This window comes from Nerophis lumbriciformis, linkage group LG19 (assembly GCF_033978685.3).
Source record: "Nerophis lumbriciformis linkage group LG19, RoL_Nlum_v2.1, whole genome shotgun sequence".
NCBI lineage: Eukaryota > Metazoa > Chordata > Actinopteri > Syngnathiformes > Syngnathidae > Nerophis > Nerophis lumbriciformis.
In genome coordinates this window covers 1,458,587-1,479,454 of record NC_084566.2, presented here as the reverse complement: position 1 = coordinate 1,479,454, position 20,868 = coordinate 1,458,587, and the positions used below count along the sequence as shown (strand labels likewise).

General features: G+C 39.7%; 1 protein-coding gene across 2 annotated transcripts in view; it reads right to left on the bottom strand.

The window, feature by feature from the left end:
- Positions 1-543: 543 nt before the first annotated feature.
- Positions 544-20,868, bottom strand: part of LOC133618926 (neurocan core protein-like) — a 115,656-nt gene continuing 95,331 nt past the window's right edge. For both annotated transcript variants that reach the window (XM_061979768.2, XM_061979770.2), the window contains 8 exons: positions 12,622-12,732; positions 11,935-12,048; positions 11,613-11,664; positions 6,682-6,788; positions 6,428-6,510; positions 6,148-6,292; positions 3,468-3,650; positions 544-1,489 (listed from right to left, as the gene is read on the bottom strand). In XM_061979768.2, coding sequence (XP_061835752.1) covers positions 1,374-1,489; positions 3,468-3,650; positions 6,148-6,292; positions 6,428-6,510; positions 6,682-6,788; positions 11,613-11,664; positions 11,935-12,048; positions 12,622-12,732 — 911 coding nt within the window. In that variant the 3' untranslated portion in view covers positions 544-1,373. The remainder of the gene's footprint in view (positions 1,490-3,467; positions 3,651-6,147; positions 6,293-6,427; positions 6,511-6,681; positions 6,789-11,612; positions 11,665-11,934; positions 12,049-12,621; positions 12,733-20,868) is intronic.

Sequence of the window (20,868 nt, the reverse complement as noted above, 5' to 3'; positions counted from 1 at the left end):
TAATAACATAGGGCCCTTTAGTTCTGACATTTGTGTGTGGATTGGATTAGTTCTTGCGGAAGAAAAGGCAATACAATTGGACGTGGTTATGCAAAGGTGATGGCCTTATTCGTGAGAAGAGACTACATGTTTAGCTTAATGCCAGCATCTAAGATACGACCTGCATCTGGTTTCTTTTCAGTCACTTACACACAAACATTCCCTTTATGGCCAGGGTGTGCTCTCCTGACTTAGCACACATCCAGACAGGAAGGATGAATATAAAACTGATTGTTTGGCTTCTCCAAGTTAGGAGAGACACATTTTCCTGACCTGACCTCCTCCAGGAACTGCAGTCCTGTATAATGACGCTCGTTTGTAATAAAGCAGCTTTTAGTTCAGTAAAGCGTCTCCGACGTCTCTTTTAATCCAGCCGCACTGCCGTGTCGCTCTTCTTCCCGGGAGAGGATGACAAGACCAGAAATACACCTCATTATATTTTATGGTTTGAAAAAAGCAACTTTAATTAAGTTGCAACCACAATAAAAACCCAACGATCATAAATGCTGTACAATTTTCTATCTTTAATAAGAATGAAACACAACAGCAGGACAAAAAAGTCATAAAAACACCAACAAAGGTGGATGACTTCAAATATCAAAGACAAAAAAATCGGCACATTCTAGTAAATCTGCCCATGCAATGACTGAAGGGAGTATGATCAATCAGTCGAGTGGTCAATGGCACTTTGAGAGCGCTTTATTCGATTGGACAAGGTCCAGCTATTTATTGATTCCACATCAGCCAGTAAACACCACAATAATACTCCGATTAGAAACGATTACTGGCTGATTGTGTTAGAAAAATGGTGTTACGCCAAATAAGTAAAAAAAACAAAAAACATTGCTAGTAATAAATAGAACATGACACAAAAGCGAGCAAATATTAGAAAAAGCAGGTCAGTTAGATGAAATGTATCAGTTATGCTGCAGCGTACCGGTATGTACAAAGAAGGAAACTGAAGGCGAGCTTGCGAGGACGGTGTGCGTGTTTTGTAAACAGAATACTAATGAGTCTTTGTCATATCACACAAACAACAACAAAAAGGGTTCTCTCTTATATGCGCACAATGTCGCCACTCAAGGTAATAACTAGGGGTGCGGGGGGTTACTGTACAGAAAGGTCAGGGAGCGTGAGCTCTAGTGTAGCAGTTAGTGTTGGCGTTGCTAAAGAAAAAGGTGAAAATGAAGCATCAAAACAGCCAAAGTTGGAGCGGTTAATAACGAGATCAACTATGTGTCAGTTAGAAGCGTAAAAAGGAGACGTGTTGTGTTGTTTTGCAGAACGAGCGCCTCGGTAGCGCCTTGGCTTTTACAGGCGTGGTGTTATTTGGTTCAGTTGTAGCTGCGTGTGTCCTCGCGACCCCTGTGGCCCTCGCCGTGTCTCCTGTGGCCTCGACGGTCGCGCCGCTGGTTGTGATGATGGCGCCGGTATCGGTGCGAGCGGCGGGCTGAAAGAACAAGGAAGAACAAATCTCTTTAGTCGTGTAAAACTAGCCACAGATCCTGGAGTTCAGTGTTTTTTAATCATAGGACCATGAGCGCCCCCTAGAGGGCCGCCAAATATTATCTGTTTCTCAGCTGTGGTGCGTATGGGCCGCAGCAGTACTCAGATGTAGTACACTTTTCCACCACTTGTGGCAGCAACGACAATATCAAACAAACAGAAAAAGTCTGGAGCTTAAAGGCCTACTGAAACCCACTACTACCGACCACGCAGTCTGATAGTTTATATATCAATGATGAAATCTTAACATTGCAACACATGCCAATACGGCCGGGTTAGTTTACTAAAGTGCAATTTTAAATTTTGCGAGAAATATCCTGCTGAAAACGTCTCGGTATGATGACGCCTGCGCGTGACGTCACGGATTGTAGAGGACATTTTGGGACAGCATGGTGGCCAGCTATTAAGTCGTCTGTTTTCATCGCAAAATTCCACAGTATTCTGGACATCTGTGTTGGTGAATCTTTTGCAATTTGTTCAATGAACAATGGAGACAGCAAAGAAGAAAGCTGTAGGTGGGAAGCGGTGTATTGCGGCAGGTGTTGTGCCGGATAACGCACCCCCGCCGTAGAATGCACCCCCTGACTGTTGTGCTGGATAACACAGCCGGTGTTTCATTGTTTACATTCCCGGAAGATGACAGTCAAGCTTTACCATTGGCCTGTGGAGAACTGGGACAACAGAGACTCTTACCAGGAGGATTTTGAGTTGGATACGCAGACGCGGTACCGTGAGTACGCATGCAGCTGCGGCTTCCAAACATTTGATCGCTTGCCCGTACGTGCCTGCCGCTATGTGCATGTCACATACGTAACTTTGGGGACTTTGGGGAAATATATGTGCTGTATGAACTTTGGGGAGGTGAACGGTACTTTGGGCTGTGTTGTGCAGGTGTTTGAGTTGTATTGGCGTGTTATATGGATGGGAGGGGGAAGGTATTTGTTGTGCGGGATTCATTTGTGGCATATTAAATATAAGCCTGGTTGTGTTGTGGCTAATAGAGTATATATATGTCTTGTGTTTATTTATATATATACATCCACAAATCTTTCATCTCGCTCAAATTAATGGGGAAATCGTCGCTTTCTCGGTCCGAATCGCTCTCGCTGCTGATGGCCATGATTGTAAACAATGTGCAGATGTGAGGAGCTCCACAACCTGTGACATCACGCGCTACTCGTCTGCTACTTCCGGTACAGGCAAGGCTTTTTTATCAGCGACCAAAAGTTGCGAACTTTATCGTCGATGTTCTCTACTAAATACTTTCAGCAAAAATATGGCAATATCGCGAAATGATCAAGTATGACACATAGAATGGACCTGCTATCCCCGTTTAAATAGGAACATCGCATTTCAGTAGGCCTTTAAAGTCATAGAGAAATTTCTTAAAGGGCAACTGCAGTTCTTTGGGGGGAATTTTGCCCATCGTTCACAATCTGTCAGGATTCCCACTGACAGTTTGGTTATGTTTTGTTTTTTTCTCTCTGTTTGTTTTATTTCCTGTCAGCGCTCTTATTTTGGTTCCTACAATTATGACTAAAGTAGTGAAGCTGTATTTTCATTTGCACTTTAATTGTATTGACAGTTTATTAAAAAAAAAGTAGTATTCAAATTTTAGCAATACGCAATTTTATGTACATTTATTTTGAATCCGTATTCATGAGTCCCTTCTTTTGCATTATATTTGATTTGTATTTATTTTTGTAATCAGCCTGACCTAAGCCTTGATAATAATCTTTACATGCTTTCGTATCATTTGAAAAGGTACATCCTGTCAACATAGACATTAATATTGGACATCAAGAGTAACATTACTAATTAAATGTTAATATTTAGTGGGCCCCTGCTCTATTGGACAGGTGATCACTGCTTTTTTTTAAGGACCTACTGCAAAAAGGGAATGAAAAGGATGAACAACTTACATTTTGTGCAGATGATCCTGGGTCGCTCCCAGCTTCCATCCGCCCTGCAGCGTGCAGTGGGAATGTGGCGTTGGTAGAAGCCCTCCGAGCACTGGTAACGGACCACGGCATGGATGTCATAGTGTGACCGCCGACGACCTACCAAATGGGCGTTTTCCACAGCAGGTGGCGTCCCACACAGCACTGGAAGCGTCAAAATATACACCACATAAGTCTCAATAATGTGCCTTCCTAAAAGGTAATTCACAAGCCAAACCAGTAGAGGGCAGCATATGTCCATTAGTATTTCTTTTGAAGACAAGACTGCATCCTTTATTACTTTTAGTTTTATCAAATAAATGCTTGATACAAAAATAAGGCAAATAAATGTATGATATGTCAACTGTAATATTTTGGGACATATTGTGCCACAATTGAATAAACAAAAGCTCAATTTAAAGCTCAATTTTGATATTTGATAGGTGTAGTACAGAGGTCGGCAACCTTTGGCATCAAAAGAGCCATTTGGGCCCGTTTCAATCAGATCAAAACCCACTTGGAGACACAAAACCTATTTGATCACAACATTAAAGTTAATGCTACATGTACAGTTTTCCTTTAAGGTTTCTTTTTTAGTTTTTCCCTATATCTTCCCAAATGATCCACACCTGTCACCACCTGACAATTAGTCAAGATCTAATTTATTTGAAAAAGTAACCAATTATTATTTTTTATTGTCACAAAATCTTTTTTCCTTTTTAAAAAACTGTATATTATGTTTACAAACTCAGGAAATACGTCCCCGGACACATGAGGACTTTGAATATGACCAATGTATGATCCTGTAAAGTTAAAGTGCCAATGATTGTCACACACACACTAGGTGTGGCGAAATTATTCTCTCCATTTGACCCATCACCCTTGATCACAACCTGGGAGGTGAGGGGAGCAGTGGGCAGCAGAGGTGGCCGCGCCCGGGAATCATTTTGGTGATTTAACCCCCAATTCCAACCCTGGATGCTGAGTGTCAAGCAGGGAGGTAATGGCTCCCATTTTTATAGTCTCTGGTATGACTCGGCCGGGGTTTGAACTCACAACCTACCGATCTCAGGGTAGACACTCTAACCACTAGGCCAGTGTTTTTCAACCACTGTGCCGCGGCACACTAGTGTGCCGTGAGATAGTCTGGTGTGCCGTGGGAGATTATCTAATTTCACCTATTTGGGGTAAAAATATTTTTTGCAAACCAGTAATTATAGTCTGCAAATTGTGTGTTGTTGTTGAGTGTTGATGCTGTCTCGAGCTCGGCAGAGTAACCGTGTAATACTCTTCCATATCAGTAGGTGGCAGCAGGTAGCTAATTGCTTTGTAGATGTCGGAAACAGCGGGAGGCAGCTTACAGGTAAAAAGGTATCTAATGTTTAAACCAAAAATAAACAAAAGGTGACTGCCCCCTAAGAAAAAACATTCAAGCTTAGGGATGGCTATGCAGAACGAAACTAAAACTGAACTGGCTACAAAGTAAACAAAAAACAGAATGCTGGACGACACCAAAGACTTACTGTGGAGCAAAGACGGCGTCCACAAAGTACATCCGAACATGACATGACAATCAACAATGTCCACACAAAGAAGGGTAAAGACAACTAAAATATTCTTGATTGCTAATACAAAGTAGATGCGGGAAATATCGCTCAAAGGAAGACATGAAACTGCTACAGGAAAATACCGAAAAAAGAGAAAAAGCCACCAAAATAGGAGCGCAAGACAAGAACTAAAACACTACACACAAACTCAAAATAAGTCACGGCGTGATGTGACAGGTCGTGACAGTACACCTACTTTGAGACAAGAGCTATTGTGATGCATGTTTGGTTATGGTTTAAAGTCATATCCAACAATTGCGATAACGACTTTTTACTGTCAACTGAGTTTAGTTTTTTAATGATTTCTGCTGGTGGTGTGCCTCCGGATTTTTTCAACACAAAAAATGTGCCTTGGCTCAAAAAAGGTTGAAAAACACTGCACTAGGCCACTGAGTAACTACTTGGTATCGGATCGATACCTAAATTTGTGGTATCATCCAAAACTAATGTAAAGTATCAAACAACAGAAGAATAAGTGATTATTACATTTTAACAAAAGTGTAGATAGAACATGATAAAACAGAAAATAAGCAGATATTAACAGTAAATGAACAAGTGGATTAATAATCAATTTTTACAGCTTGTCTTTTATAATGTTGACAAAATAATAGAATGATAAATGACACAATATGTTACTGCATACGTCAGCAGACTAATTAGGAGTCTTTGTTTGTTTACTTTCTACTAAAATACAAGTTGTCTATTATGTTCACTATTTTATTTAAGGACAAAATTGTTCTTGGATTGCAATAATAAACATATGTTTAATTTACCCTAAGATGTTTTGGTTTGCTCATATGTATGTAGCGCCTCAGCTTTTAATTCAAGATTAAGAAACATTTTTCTTTTAAAACAGCACATTAAGCTAGGGGCGGGTGTTAAAAACTCTGAGCTTCAAAACACGACCATTTGAGTGTGTCTCTCTAAAAATGGAGCAATTAAGCAAAGGAGATGGTAGATTTTCTAATGTGTGTGACTTTTGGTACACACAGGGGGTTTGATGTTATAATTTGGCCAAGGTATGATTACTTCTTTCCTGTGCCAGTAAACAGTACCTGTTCCCTTCTTGCAGATGTAGGGCAGATTGTAGTTGCAGGGCACGTCGTTCCATTTGCCATCCTCATGAGCTATGGTCACCACACAGTCCTCACCTCCCGCAAAGAAGTTATCTGGCTGGCTCTCCCGCCAGTTCTCATATACCTCCAGGAGAGGAAATGATGGCAATTGTATTTATGATCAGCCACACCATTTTATGTGAGGGCTAGTATTTGTGCCAGGACACGTTTAGCACAAACGTGGAACTACTCAAACTTTAAAAAAACAATAGTGACTAACCAGTTCGCTGCCATCTGTCCATTGAAAGTCGTCTTCTACAGTGCGGTCATTCAGACCTACCCAGGCGTTGTCATGATCCAGACCTTATGAAAATCCCACAGAACATGTTGCTATTATTGCGGGTACACACACACACTTGTTTAAAGTCAACACATTGCACACTCACTCACTTGTGTCTGTTTTGTTTCACGCTTGTTTATGACATACACCACACTGAAGCAATTAACCAAAACAAGTGTTTAGTGCACTCGTACCGTTAATAAACTCCTGTTCATTGGCAGTGGTGATGCTGCTCAGGTGGGCGCTGTGCTCTCTGCAGTCTTTCTCTGCATCCTCCCATGTGTGTCTGTGGGTGAAGTACCTGCAGGACAACACGCACACACACCTTGAGTAGTCATAGAGCAGGGGTGTCCAAACTGGGGGACCGCATTGGCCGGGGGCTGAAAGCCTACTGCATACAAAGTATATATATATGTATATATATATATGTATATATATATATATATATATATATATATATATATATATATATTAGGGATGTCCCGATATTTGGATCGGATCGGCTGCCGATATTTGCCAAAAATTGCGTATCGGCAAAGCATGGGAAAATGCCGATCCAGATCCAGTTTAAAAAAAACTCTGGGCCGTGTTTTCCAACGCACCGATTTAAATAATACATTCCACTTTTCTGCTGCTCCGTAATTTCCGTTCCGCATTTTCCAGCACACCTTCAACACATCCACAGGTCTGTGAATTCTCACGCAGTTGCTTTTAGCTGCTGGCATTACACGACAGGCTCTTCTCACTCTTTCCTGTGTCTCCCTCTCACAGACAGCAAGTCCACCTTCTTACACACGTCACATACTGTCACGTCATACGTCACATACTGTCACTTCATACGTCACATACGTATACGTCCTCCCCGAGCAGAGAGGTAGCAGCATGGCTAACGTTAGCTGTGATGCTAGCGCAGCCGTGCGAGCAACGCTCCCTCTAAGGTGCTCGCCTGTGCAATTGCGCACTGTTTAAGCGTCCTCTGCGCATAGCAAATCTATGCCACGCACAAAATCAAATAAAAAAATAAGCGCATAACAATTTTCGACACACGGACACGACAGAGAAAACAGTTTTCGTCATCATTGTTCAAATATTTTGACGTCTGTCGAGACGCTTATCTCCATTCGGTGCCACACGCCCACACCATCAAAATGCCGAGGCAAAAATTTCCACATCAACACCGTATGAAAAAATTAGTGATTTTTTTAGTTGTGATTTCCTTCTCTGCATGAAAGTTTAAAAGTAGCATATATTAATGCAGTATGAAGAAGAATGTTTTAATGTAGACATGCAAGCCTTGAAAGAAAATTTTGAAAATCAAGACTACATTTCCTGCAAATGGGTGCATTTCTACCCTATATTTTAACTTTAGATTTATTCTCATATCAAACTCTTTTGACTGTCTTTTTGACACTTACATCCGACGCCCCCCTCCACACCCTGGATTATAAATAATGTAAATAATTCAATGTGATTATCTTGTGTGATGACTGAATTATGATGATAGTATATATCTGATAGTATAAATCTGTATCATGAATCAATTTAAGTGGACCCCGACTTAAACAAGTTGAAAAACTTATTCGGGTGTTACCATTTAGTGGTCAATTGTACGGAATATGTACTTCACTGTGCAACCTACTAACAAAAGTCTCCATCAATCAATCAAAACACATAGAATCATCATACTGCTGTGATTATATGCATCAAGTGTTCATTCAAGGCTAAGGCAAAATATCGAGATATATATTGTGTATCGCAATATGGCCTTAAAATATCGCAATATTAAAAAAAGGCCATATCGCCCAGCCCTAGTTCAATGATGCCATTTCTGTTTGTCCTGTATAATTTTGTCTATTTTGTGTTTATCCTTGAATAAACAGGTCAGTTTCTTGTTACCAACCATTGTGTATTATTCAAACTCCCCTAATTCAGCTGGCTAGTTGTTATCAAGAGTACTAAAACCCTTTTCAACATGATTCTGACAACTAAGTAGGCTAAATAACTTTAAACTTTAATACATGCTCGGATAGGCCAGTATCGGTCAGTATCGGTATCGGTCAGTATCGGTATCGGATCGGAAATGCAAAAACAATATCGGTATCGGATCGAAAGTGCAAAAACCTGGATCGGGACATCCCTAATATATATATATATATATATATATATATATATATATAGTGTGTGTATATATATATATATATATATATATATATATATATATATATATATATATATATATATATATATATGCCAAAAGTTTGGACACACTTTCTCATTCGATGCGTTTTCTTTATTTACATTGTAGATTGTCACTGAAGGTCAAAACTATGAATGATCACATGTGGAGTTATGTACTTAGAAATGTTTTGAGTTAAGAGCTCTGTCACAAAACCAGTTAAGCTTGGAAGTTGAAGTATTACTGTATTTAGTAATATATTTTTTATATGGGCCATGCTTGTATAAGCTAATTATTCTCCTCTTGAACCACTGAACACTGAAAAGAGTGTACATGTGTCAAAAGAAGCACCGTGCCTGTGCTATTAGTTTTCTGACCCAAAAAAATGGTGGCGCTGTCATGAAACCCCAAAGGCTGAGCCTATAAAAGAATGCAATAAATGACATTTCTCACACAGGTCAATCAATGCGTTTTGCAAAACAAACCACTGCACTGCACTTTTTTTTTTGCCGAACCAGCACCAAATTTGGTAAACACCCAAACAGCACCTGTGAGTCAAATTTGAGCGACACAGGTAGAAAAACATGGCCGTCATAAAGCAAACTTTCTTATTTGTCCATAAGTCATTGACCATTTGTCTTAAAGGGTTACTGCTCTTTTTTCTGCCAATCATTGTAAGACAAAAATACATGTTTTTCTTTTATTATGCATTCTAAATAGCAAATAAATGCAAGTAAAAGTCTGTTTACAATGGAGCCTATAAGAGTCGCTCTATTCTGACTATAAAGCTCTTAAAAACATTCAAACACTACCATCAACGTTTCATATACATGATGATAAGTAATGTAGCAACAGGCGCATTCACAATTAAAAATGTATATTTACGTATTTTGGTAACTTTAAGCATACGGCGGTGCATTAATTTAAAAACGCATCACAACGTTCGCTTTTTCCTTTCGACAACATCACTAATTACTACTAACTGCAGACGAAACAAGAGCCAACAAACATAATAAAACATCACTTACTGTACAATATCTGCTCTCACTGGGATGCCGACTGTTGATATATTCTCGTTCAGATGAACAATGACTCATCGAAAAAAAGGGGTGGGACGAAGCATCTTTTCGGTTTTTTTTTCCAACATTCCCGGGTCTAAATTGGCTGTTAAAGTTGACCAACTTCTTGGATTATGTCTTTTTAGGTGACAGGTATGATTTATAATTTAGAATAAACGTTCACAAGCTACGAGGCAAGAAAGCAGCACACCAGCAGATGACGTCAATACAGCAGCATAACGAGGTTACTTCTGTGACAATGCCACTAACAATAGGTCTTTAACGTTAGCGCTTATAATAGTAATATCACTTGGTTAAAATCCAGGTCATGAAATGTAAATAGAGTACTCTTGGCGTTTTTTTAATGGCTTTGCTTAGGCTGCTGACCCTGCGACCTGACCTCGGATAAGCGGAAGAAGATGGATGGAATGATATTTATAAGGGCGATAGAGGACCTCCTATTGACTTTGTTGTAAGCAGACTTTTATTTCTGTTTATTTACGAGTTAGAATGCATAAAAAATGTGTTCTTGTCTCTCATAAAGATTGTGAATTATAGGCAAAATTCCCCCAAAAAGTGCAATTTGCCTTTAATGGTTATGAAACTTTGAGAATTTTAAGCACAGACCATGTGGGTGCGCCACATACCGTATTTTCCAGACTATAAGGTGCATTTAAAATCCTTTTTTTCCCTCAAAACTCGACAGTGCGCCTTATAATCTGGTGCGCCTAACGTAAGAAATTATTCTGGTTTTGCTTATGGCCCTCAAAGCTATTTTTTTTGGTACATGGTGTAATGATAAGTGTGACCAGTAGATAGCAGTCAAAAATAAGAGATACTTGTTGACTGCAATATGATGGCAGTCACACATAAGAGATACGTGTAGACTGCAATATGACTCAAGTAAACAACACCAACATTTTATATGTTCTATTGAAAATATATCAAAATGTTTTAGTACGACTTTGGTAAGCTATGAAGCCGTACAGCTTGATGGATTGTACTGTGCTTCAACATACGAGTATTATTATGGTGTGTGTATAAGATAAGACATATTATCTGGCGTTTTGTTTCGCAATATTATGCAAAAGCAACTTTTCTTACCTTCTGGTACCTGCTGCTCTATATTTGGGATCATAAGTCCTGAAAAAATGCGCGTGTCCGCCTTTGTAGTCCGTGCCGACTCCGTAGTCGATAAGCTTCTTCTTTTTCTCTATCTTCTTGTTATGAGACATTCATCCTCCGCTGTTGCCATATCTAATATAAAGTAGTGTAAAGTTCTTACTTCTATCTGTCAGTAAACTCGCCATGAAAGTGCTAAAACATACCATAGTGAGTTTACATTATTCACCTAAGGAACTTTAGTTATTAGAGAGTTCCGGTCGGACGGTTTTTCATGGGCGAATGAGGAGATGCTGCTCCGTTATTGATTGAAGTAAAGTCTGAATGTCATTAAAACAGTTAGCTCTATCTTTTAAAACTTCTTCCACGCCAGTCCTTGCACGCTACACCGCTACAACAAAGATGACGGGGAGAAGACGCTGTCGAAGGTGAGCCACGTAACTAAGACCGCCCACAAAACGGCGCATCCTGAAGCGACTGTCAGAAAGCGGCTTGAAGATGATCCGTAAAACATAATCTATGCAACATTTCGACCAAAGAACCACATTACATGTTATGTAGACCACAAGGAAGTGTTTTACATTTAGAAAAAAATAATAATAAGATGACTCCTATAATCCGGTGCGCCTTATATATGAAAAAGGATGGTTCAGAAAATACTGTATGTATTTGACTGTCATGTGAAAACTGTATTTAGAGGGGGATTGACTCCAAAATGTCTTCCATTGGTGCATGAAAACAAGCGAGAAGTGTAATAGAAAGGTCCTACCTGTAGCAATGGCCATGGAACTTCCTCCAGCCATGATCACAACCCTCTATGTCTGCAAGAATATTACGACGAGGGGGAGTTAGTCAAGCTTTCCTTATACCGTAATTGAAAGAGCAATTTTAGGTACTACATAAAAGACACTTTATAAGCTACTCTCTCTGCGTCTTTCATCGCACAAAGGAACCACTGATTACCGCCAAGGTTAGATAATTAATCCATCCTCATAACAAGACCACACACTCAATCGCTCGTTGTTTTTAATCATAGATTGCCTCACCGGAACAGAAATAAAAGACTATACTTAGTTCCTCGTTCCTCTCACCTTTCTCGCATGCGTCTCCTCCATAGCTGGGCAGGCACAGGCAGAGGAAGGAGTCAATCTTGTCGATGCAGGTGCCTCCATTTTCACATGGTTCTGACTGGCAGTCGTCAACGTCTGCAAAAAAGAAGAGAGAAATCTCATTTCCTAAATTTATTTGCTTTTCTTTACTTCCTCAAGGACCAACTGTTAAAGTGCGCCTTTAAATGAACAAAATAAAACACTTGTTCCGTGACGGCGCAGAAGGCAGATTTACATCCTGCTGTGTCACACGTCCCTTGCAGGTGTCTAATGTGGGACTCACAAACAACCCCGCAACTTCATTAAATCCAATGCAAAATGCTTTTACCTTCACTAAAGTGGATGTTTCCTGTTTATCATTGAGGTTGTTTGCGTTGCTGTAGTTGATCCACAAACTCGTCCAGCACAAATGTTTGCTTGTTGACGAGAATCTTTGTGAGATCTGACCTTTGAGGATCGATACCATCATCCTAGTTTGTCAGTCTGTCAGCCTAACCTTTGACCTCCCTTCTATCACTAAGATGGACAGCTCAGTCTTTAAAGCTCTGCCAGAACACCTTCTGTCAGTGCGTACATCCTGACGCAGTGTGGACTTTATTACGCCAGCATGCAGAAAGTGTGTGTGTGTGTGTGTGTGTGTGTGTGTGTGCGCAAGGCAGCGTCACTCACCAATCTCACAGTTCTCCCCCGCATACCCTTGTGGGCAGTAGCAGCTGTAGCCTGTTCCCTGAGGAAGGCACTTTCCTCCATGCAGACACGGGTTTGTCACGCAGGAATCCACTGGAAGAGACAATTCCAGATGGTTACGGATAGTTACGTTGTAGCTACTTAAATGAAAGTGCTGAATTATTCCCATTACAAGTATATACAGTACAGGCCAAACGTTCGGACACACCTTTTCATTCACAACACAACAGATGGTCCCAACCCCATTGATAAAGCAAGACATTAATCAACCCTGATAAGGCACACCTGTGAAGTGAAAACCATTTCAGGTGACTACCACTTGAAGCTCATCGAGAGAATGCCAAGAGTGTCCAAGGCAGTAATCAGAGCAAAGGGTGGCTATTTTGAAGAAACTAGAATCTAAAACATGTTTTCAGTTATTTCACCTAGTACATAACTCCACATGTGTTCATTCATAGTTTTGATGTGACAATCTACAATGTAAATAGTCATGAAAATAAAGAAAACACATTGAATGAGAAGGTTTGTCCAAACTTTTGGCCTGTACTGTATGTCAATATGCCTATTATTAAATAAATAAATAACAATAATAGTAATAATATTTTTTTTGGTCAATCCTCTCCTATCAAATATTTTGTTTTTATTATCTTTTTATGAACATTGAATATTATACAAATATTAAAAAATTAGATAAAATATTCTGATATTAAACAAATTAAAAATGATGCAATATAATATGATGTATAATTCCACATTATAAGTAGTATGGCTGTGCTATTATTGCAGGTGGGAATCTTTGCCCACCTCATGATTCGATCCAATTCCGATTCTTAGGGGTGAAAATGCGATTCAGAATCGATTCTCACAATGTATTATTTGGTATAGTAACTAAAATAAAACCTTTTCAAAACAGGTTACAGGTTTCACAACCACCTTTTGGTTGCAGGCGTATGACATATAGTCACAGCGAGTAAGTATGTATGTAGATGGTTTGAAAACATCCTATTAAAAAATGTATACTTTAAAAAAATACAATCAAATTAAAAATATATATATATTTTTGAAAATGATGAATCTCGGAATGAAAATAAGAATCAAAGTTCGGATGTGAATCAATTTTTTTGAGTACCCTTAGCTGTTAAAGGAGCTGGACGAAGTGGCTGGGGAGAGGGAAGTCTGGGCTTCTCTGCTTAGGCTGCTGCCCCCGCGACCCAACCTCGGATAAGCGGAAGAAAATGGATGGATGGATGGATGGATAGCTGTTATATAATATGAATACTTACTTTCTTTTGTATTTTTTTGCTTGTTATTTGTATTTTATCAGTTACTGCTGGGGTGTCCGTACTTATTCCACCAAGTCAAAACATGAGCAGGCAAATGTATATGTATATTTTTTTTTTTTACTGAAAAAAAGAAGAAGCTAAAAACAGACGCTATACATATTTTTACGACAAAACTTTGTCAGCTTTGTATTATAGCTGACTAAACATGATTGTTCCTTTAAAAAAAAAATTCAAGTTTGTCTCATTACATTAGAACTTTTTGCATATTTCTTTTTCATTTTTAACTGATGTTGTTGATTTTCTATGCAGGGGGCCAACAAAACTCGAGCTGCGGGCCGCAAATGGCCCGCAGCCCCCAGGGAGCACTTTGGACACCTGTGAGTTACTGTTTATATGTACGTGTTTCTTGTCGCTACTTATAAAAAGCATGTATTTCCAAAAAAATAAATAAATAAATACAATTCAGTGAGATTATATTTTGTAGTTCACTGTTGGGCAACTCAAGCCTATATTTGAAATAAATCTGTCTGAAATCACACCCAAATGATCATTATTGTGGTTCAGCCAAAACCAAGAGCTCCAACACACACACACACACACACACACACACACACACACAAACGCATGCACGCACGCACGCACACACGCACACACACACACACACACACACACACACACACACACACACACACACACAAACAAACCTATTTCACTCTATGCCTCTTTTCACAGGGATCACAAGCCACAGAGCCTCGACCTCGCCATCCACTCACAGTTGCAGTCACCATGGTTACCATATGGAAAGCAAGCTCCGGCTCACTCCACCAAGCGTAGTGGGCAGCGTGAGAACTTCAGACATTAGGCATCCTCGGCAGAAATGAGCCGACCCCCCGCCGAGCGCCTCGGTCCGACCATTCACCCTCTAAATGTGTGTGTGTGTGTGTGTGTGTGTGTGTGTGTGTGTGGTCCGCTTCCACAATTAGACATTTCCATATCAATCGAGGCGCCACCACGTGTTTCTCTCCTCAACCGCTCATTATAGCGACTTAAGGTCTTTGAAAGACATGCACCACCCGTTCCGTTCTGGTCGCCAAGCGCGGCTGTGGGAGTCTTTGTTCTGTTCCTGTGACAGCATGTGTGTGTCTGTGTGTGTGTGTGTGTGTGTGTTGTGAAATGAGTGAAAATCAATACCTAAGCAATGATTGTGAAGGCTGATCCTGTACCTTTAAATGACCACACACTTGATCCTTAGTGAATAGGGGTGTGACAGTACAGTGGTACCTCAGTTTTCTGTTATTGTAGCAAAATGATTTGCAAAGGTGTATCGCAATCTGTGTGCGTGTACTACTTTGTGTGTCATATATCAATCTGAGTGTAGGGTTTTTCCTGCGTTCAAAATTGTGTGGCGGTGCCTCCATCTAATTTTGTGCCGCCCCCAACCAGAGCGATTGATATCGCTCAACACAGCGTAAAGCTACAGGCTGTGTTGACTGAGCGATTGATGTCCCTCTGCGGCAGCTACGTATTTTAACTGCAGTTGCAGCGTTGTGCCACTATAGAGGTGCTATATAAACTGCAGTGCACCAGAAAGACCTGAAGCAACTACCGAAGAAGAAACAGATCAAATCGTGTTTTTTCCCGCTTCTTGGTGCATAACGTTGACCGCCGTAACAAGTGGATTTCTTCCATACGGAGCATGATACACAGGGATCACTGGACTCCTACAGAACACTCCAGACTGTGCTGTGAACATTTTGTCTCTGGTAAGTGAACACAGCTAGTAGTGTGAGCTTCGTTTCCAACCATTTCTGACTAATTATAACAGATCGATTGATTGAAGAATTTATTAGAAGTTTGCATAGGATCAGGTAGGGTTTCATGACGGTACAGATTGACTGGTACAAGGTCAACTAAAAGGAGTTACCCCAAGAAAGCATTAGAAGAATGTCGTGTTTATTTTTTCTTTTAAAGTTTCCCCCGTGTGATAGTAACGTTTATGTTTTTAGAGTTGCAGATATGACGGGCAAAATCAGCCACTACTTTAAAAAGCGATCTCGCGAGGAGGAAAGTCAAGAGTCCAGGTGAAACAGAGCAGAGACATTAACGTAACAGGCAGTTAAAATGTCATAATTCATGGTGGTGACAACATTTTTGTCCACAGAGCGCTTGAAGGCTGCTTCAAAATCACGTATGGGTGTCTCAAACAAAAGCTATGAGCCCATCATTCTCTTATGCAAACGCTTAGGCCACAGGTGTCAAACTCAAGGCCCCATCATTTTATCTGGCCCGTAAACACCTGGAAATCATAGGTGTCAATAAAGTACTTAATATTTTCTCACTAAATGTAATTAATTTTTTTCATTTTGACAGAAAAAAATATATGTACTGCTTGAAATTGCATGCCTTTTAAACTTTAATAGTATCCATTATTGCAACAAATATTACAGTATATTATCATACTTTCCAAAATGTTTTTGTCTAAATAAAAATAAATGCTTAAATATCTGCTTGACTTATGATTTCACAGCAAACTACCCTTGAAATTAATAAAAATTACAATAAATGTTACGGTGTTCTTTACAGCATATTACTGTGAATTACTGCTTCACTGGGACACAGTGAAGCAGCAACCTGGAAAAAAACATCCAAATAAATTGCAAAAATCTGACTTTTAACAATAACAACAAATGTTCTACCCCGAGCAAGTGCTGGAGTTATTGTTTCCTGGCGGACGTTTTAAGCGACGGACACACTGACAGACAAGCAGCAACAATGGTGGAAATCCCAGCGTGAAAGCTTCCCCGCAAAACCTGGTCAAATATTTGTAAGTAGATATCATTTTTGCATTAATATATTTGTTTTGTATTGAAATTGCTGACTTTGTGATGTCTTTTGTATTCGTGGTCGTGTTGTTATCTTGTTTGAAAGTATTGTAGTGCTAAATTTGACCAGTAAAGGGCGACAATGCTAATAGTGATAAGTCGCATGCAATGTTTGGTATGTGAATGTTGTGTAATTTCAATGTGTGTAAACATTTGTGGTTTATTGTGTGAATATATTAACACTAAACCTTCTATTTTATTCATGTAAAATACACAACGGACATTATTTATGTGCAATACACAATGGACGTTATTTATGTAAAATACACAATGGACATTATTTATGTAAAATACACAATGGACATTATTTATAGAGATGTCCGATAATATCAGGCTGCCGATATTATCGGCCGATAAATGCTTTAAAATGTAATATCGGAAATTATCAGTATCGGTTTCAAAGTTATCGGTATCGGTTTCATAAAGTAAAAATAATGACTTTTTAAAACGCCACTGTGTACACAGACGTAGGGAGAAATACAGAGCGCCAATAAACCTTAAAGGCACTGCTTTTGCATGACGGCCCAGTCACATAATATCTACGGCTTTTCACACACACAAGCGAATGCAACGCATGCTTGGTCAACAGCCATACAGGTCACACTGAGGGTGGCCGTATAAACAACTTTAACACTGTTACAAATATGCGCCACACTGTGAACCCATACCAAACAAGAATGACAAACACATTTCGGGAGAACATCCGCACCGTAACACAACATAAACACAACAGAACAAATACCCAAAACCCCTTGCAGTACTAACTCTTCCGGGACGCTACAATATACACCCCCCGCTACCCCCGGAACCCCGCCCCCCTCAACCTCCTCATGCTCTCTCAGGGAGAGCATGTCCCAAATTCCAAGCTGCTGTTTTGAGGCATGTTGAAAAAAATAATGCACTTTGTGACTTCAATAATAAATATGGCAGTGCCATGTTGTCATTTTTTTCCATAACTTGAGTTGATTTATTTTGGAAAACCTTGTTACATTGTTTAATGCATCCAGCGGGGCATCACAACAAAATTAGGCATAATAATGTGTTAATTCCACGACTGTATATATCGGTATCGGTTGATATCAGAATCGGTAATTAAGAGTTGGACAATATCGGAATATCGGATATCGGCAAAAAAGCCATTATTAGACATCTCTAATTATTTATGTAAAATACACAATGCACTTTATACTTTTATGTTTATTTTATGTTGATATTTTCAGTCTTACAAAGCTAAATGAAGGAAAATCATTTAAGAAAGGAACATTGACCCTCAACAAAAACTAGGACTTATTTTTTGTCATACTGTAAACTAGCTGCACACGCTGGAAACAAGTAGAATAATGAATGTATTGACAGGGCAGTGTGAACGCAGATGTGTTTACTTTGCAATTAAGTAAACGCAATCTCAAAGAAATAAAACATGCTGAGACACTTTCTGACGAAACATCCACATTTCGATGTCTGGCCCCTGAGCCCTTGGGCTCTTCAAACTGCGGCCCTTTTCATTATGTAGTTGAATAGCCCTGCCCTACTGTTTACACACAAGCTAAGAAGTTAAATGTTTTGCATTTTGTTTCCCTACTGTACTGAGTTGTGACACTAAAATTCCAGTTGTGTATTGAACTGCGATTATGGCGTACTGCTATACCCCTGCAGATTATTTTACCAGAAGGTCACTACTATAACTCTGTGGGGCAAAATATCCAACCATTCATTTTAAATCACAGCAATCCAGGGCCCTGCAGGAATACCCGTTTGCATCAGTCAAAGTCTTGGCACGCCTTGACAAATACCAAGCGATACGGCAAGCTGAGCTACGAGCCTGCGCGCTAAAAAGATAAACCTTGCGCTATTGGCTGTTCATTAAAGTGAGTGGTGCAGAAAAAAAATCAATAGTTTGTGTGTGTAGAAGGAGCTGACATAGTGAACTGCCCTCACACACAGACACAAAGAAAATCTAACACATATGAGTGACATGTGGATTTTCTATACGTGTGCAAGCCATGATTTAATGAGGTTGATCAAACAACAGCATTCGCTTGTAAATGCTTTGCCTGTCATCATCAACACACTGATGAACAGCGAACACGATACCTGCACCACAAACCACACACAAGCCATATCACTCCGGTCCTTAGCAAAGCCCATCCATCCACGTCTTATATTTGTGTGGTTAAGAAATCAGTGTGTGTGTTTATGGCCCTCCGCCTGCATGCCTCCGAGGGTTCTCGCTCAATCAATCAACCTTCATACCGAACAGAGGAGAGGCAAGCCCCCCACCGGCTCGCTCGTCAATACAATTTACAGCTGTTCTCTCCTCCTGGAGCCAGTTGGCATCGCCGACTTGCAGCTTTGCAGAGGCGCAAAGTAATCACCACAGAAATGTGGGCTAACCCCATGCCCACAAGGCTTTCAACTGGTGGATGTTTCCTGTAAGTGTGTTCATTATCAAGCTAAAAAAATAAGTGAGGGAAAAAAAGCCAGGTGGGAGCACCGTGCTGCCGACTTAATCAGCAGATTGTCTACGCTGACGGAAAGGGGGTCTCTTCTTTTTGATGAGAGGGGTGAACACTGTATTATTTTGACTACATAAGGCAGGGACAAAGTCAGGGGAGGAAATAAAAATACTTTAGAGATAATCCCTGCACTGGGGTTGTACGGTATACCAGTACTAGTATAGTATCACGGTACTAATAAATCAAAAACGGTACTATAATCTGTTTGAAAAGTACCGGTTTCCAATTTATTTCTCTTTGTAACGGGCATGACGGCACGCTGTCACGTCATAATGGGTTTACGGGCAGAGGAGCGTGTTCGGCAGCGCACAATCACGGAGTACTTACCAGCAGACACAGTGTGTAGACAGAAGGGAGCACAGAAGCATTTTGGCCTAAAAACTGACGATTAAGGTAAAGCTATAACACTGAAACACCCTGAGGAAGAGGTGTTTTAAGACATGGCTAGCTAGCTAGCAGCGAACACCCATCCGCAGTTGGCAGTGTTTAATTTACTTCTAAATCACTAATCCTTCCTTCCATGGCGACGAAAAAAGTGAGTTTCTTACAAGTATCATCCCTACAGGACGAGGAATAGTTAAACATGCTTCACTACACACTGTAGGAGGATACAATAGCTCCCCGCTAACAAAAGCTAGCACGCCTGAATGTAAACAAATGCCATGGGTGGATCTACACCTGACATCCACTGTAATGATACCAAGTACAGGAGTGTATCTAGTCGATACTACTATGATTACATTGATATTTCTTATCGTCACAAAATCTTTTTTCCTTTTTTAAAAATTCACATTATGTTTATAAACTCAGTAAATACATCCCTGGACACATGAGGACTTTGAATATGACCAATGTATGATCCTGTAACTATTTGGTATCGGATCGATACCTAAATTTGTGGTATCATCCAAAACTAATGTAAAGTATCCAAACAACAGAAGAATAAGTGATTATTACATTTTAACAGAAGTGTAGATAGAACATGTTGAAACGGAAAATAAGCAAATATTAACAGTAAATGAACAAGTGGATTAATACATTACATTTTTACAGCTTGTCCTTTATAATTTTGACAAAATAATAGAATGATAAATGACACAATATGTTACTGCATAAGTCAGCAGACTAATTAGGAGCCGTTTGTTTACTTACTACTAAAAGACAAGTTGTCTAGTATGTTCACTATTTTATTGAAGGACAAAATTGTTCTTCGATTGCAATAATAAACATATGTTTAATGTATCGTAAGATTTTTTGTTAAAATAAAGCCAATAATGTCATTTTTTTGTGGTCCCCCCCTTTTTCTTTGTTTTTTAGAAAAGTACCGAAATACATTTTGGTACCGGTACAGATACCAAAATATTGGTATCGGTACAACCCTACTATGAAACTTTTTTTGGTGGTTTAATTAGCATACAATGCTATTCATACATTGCGGCCTCAATCCTTTTTATAACTACACATAATATTGATGATCTGCATGTGATTATTCAACAAGCAAGCTGCAACATTGTTTGCTATATTACTCAACAAATGTACAGTCCTTGA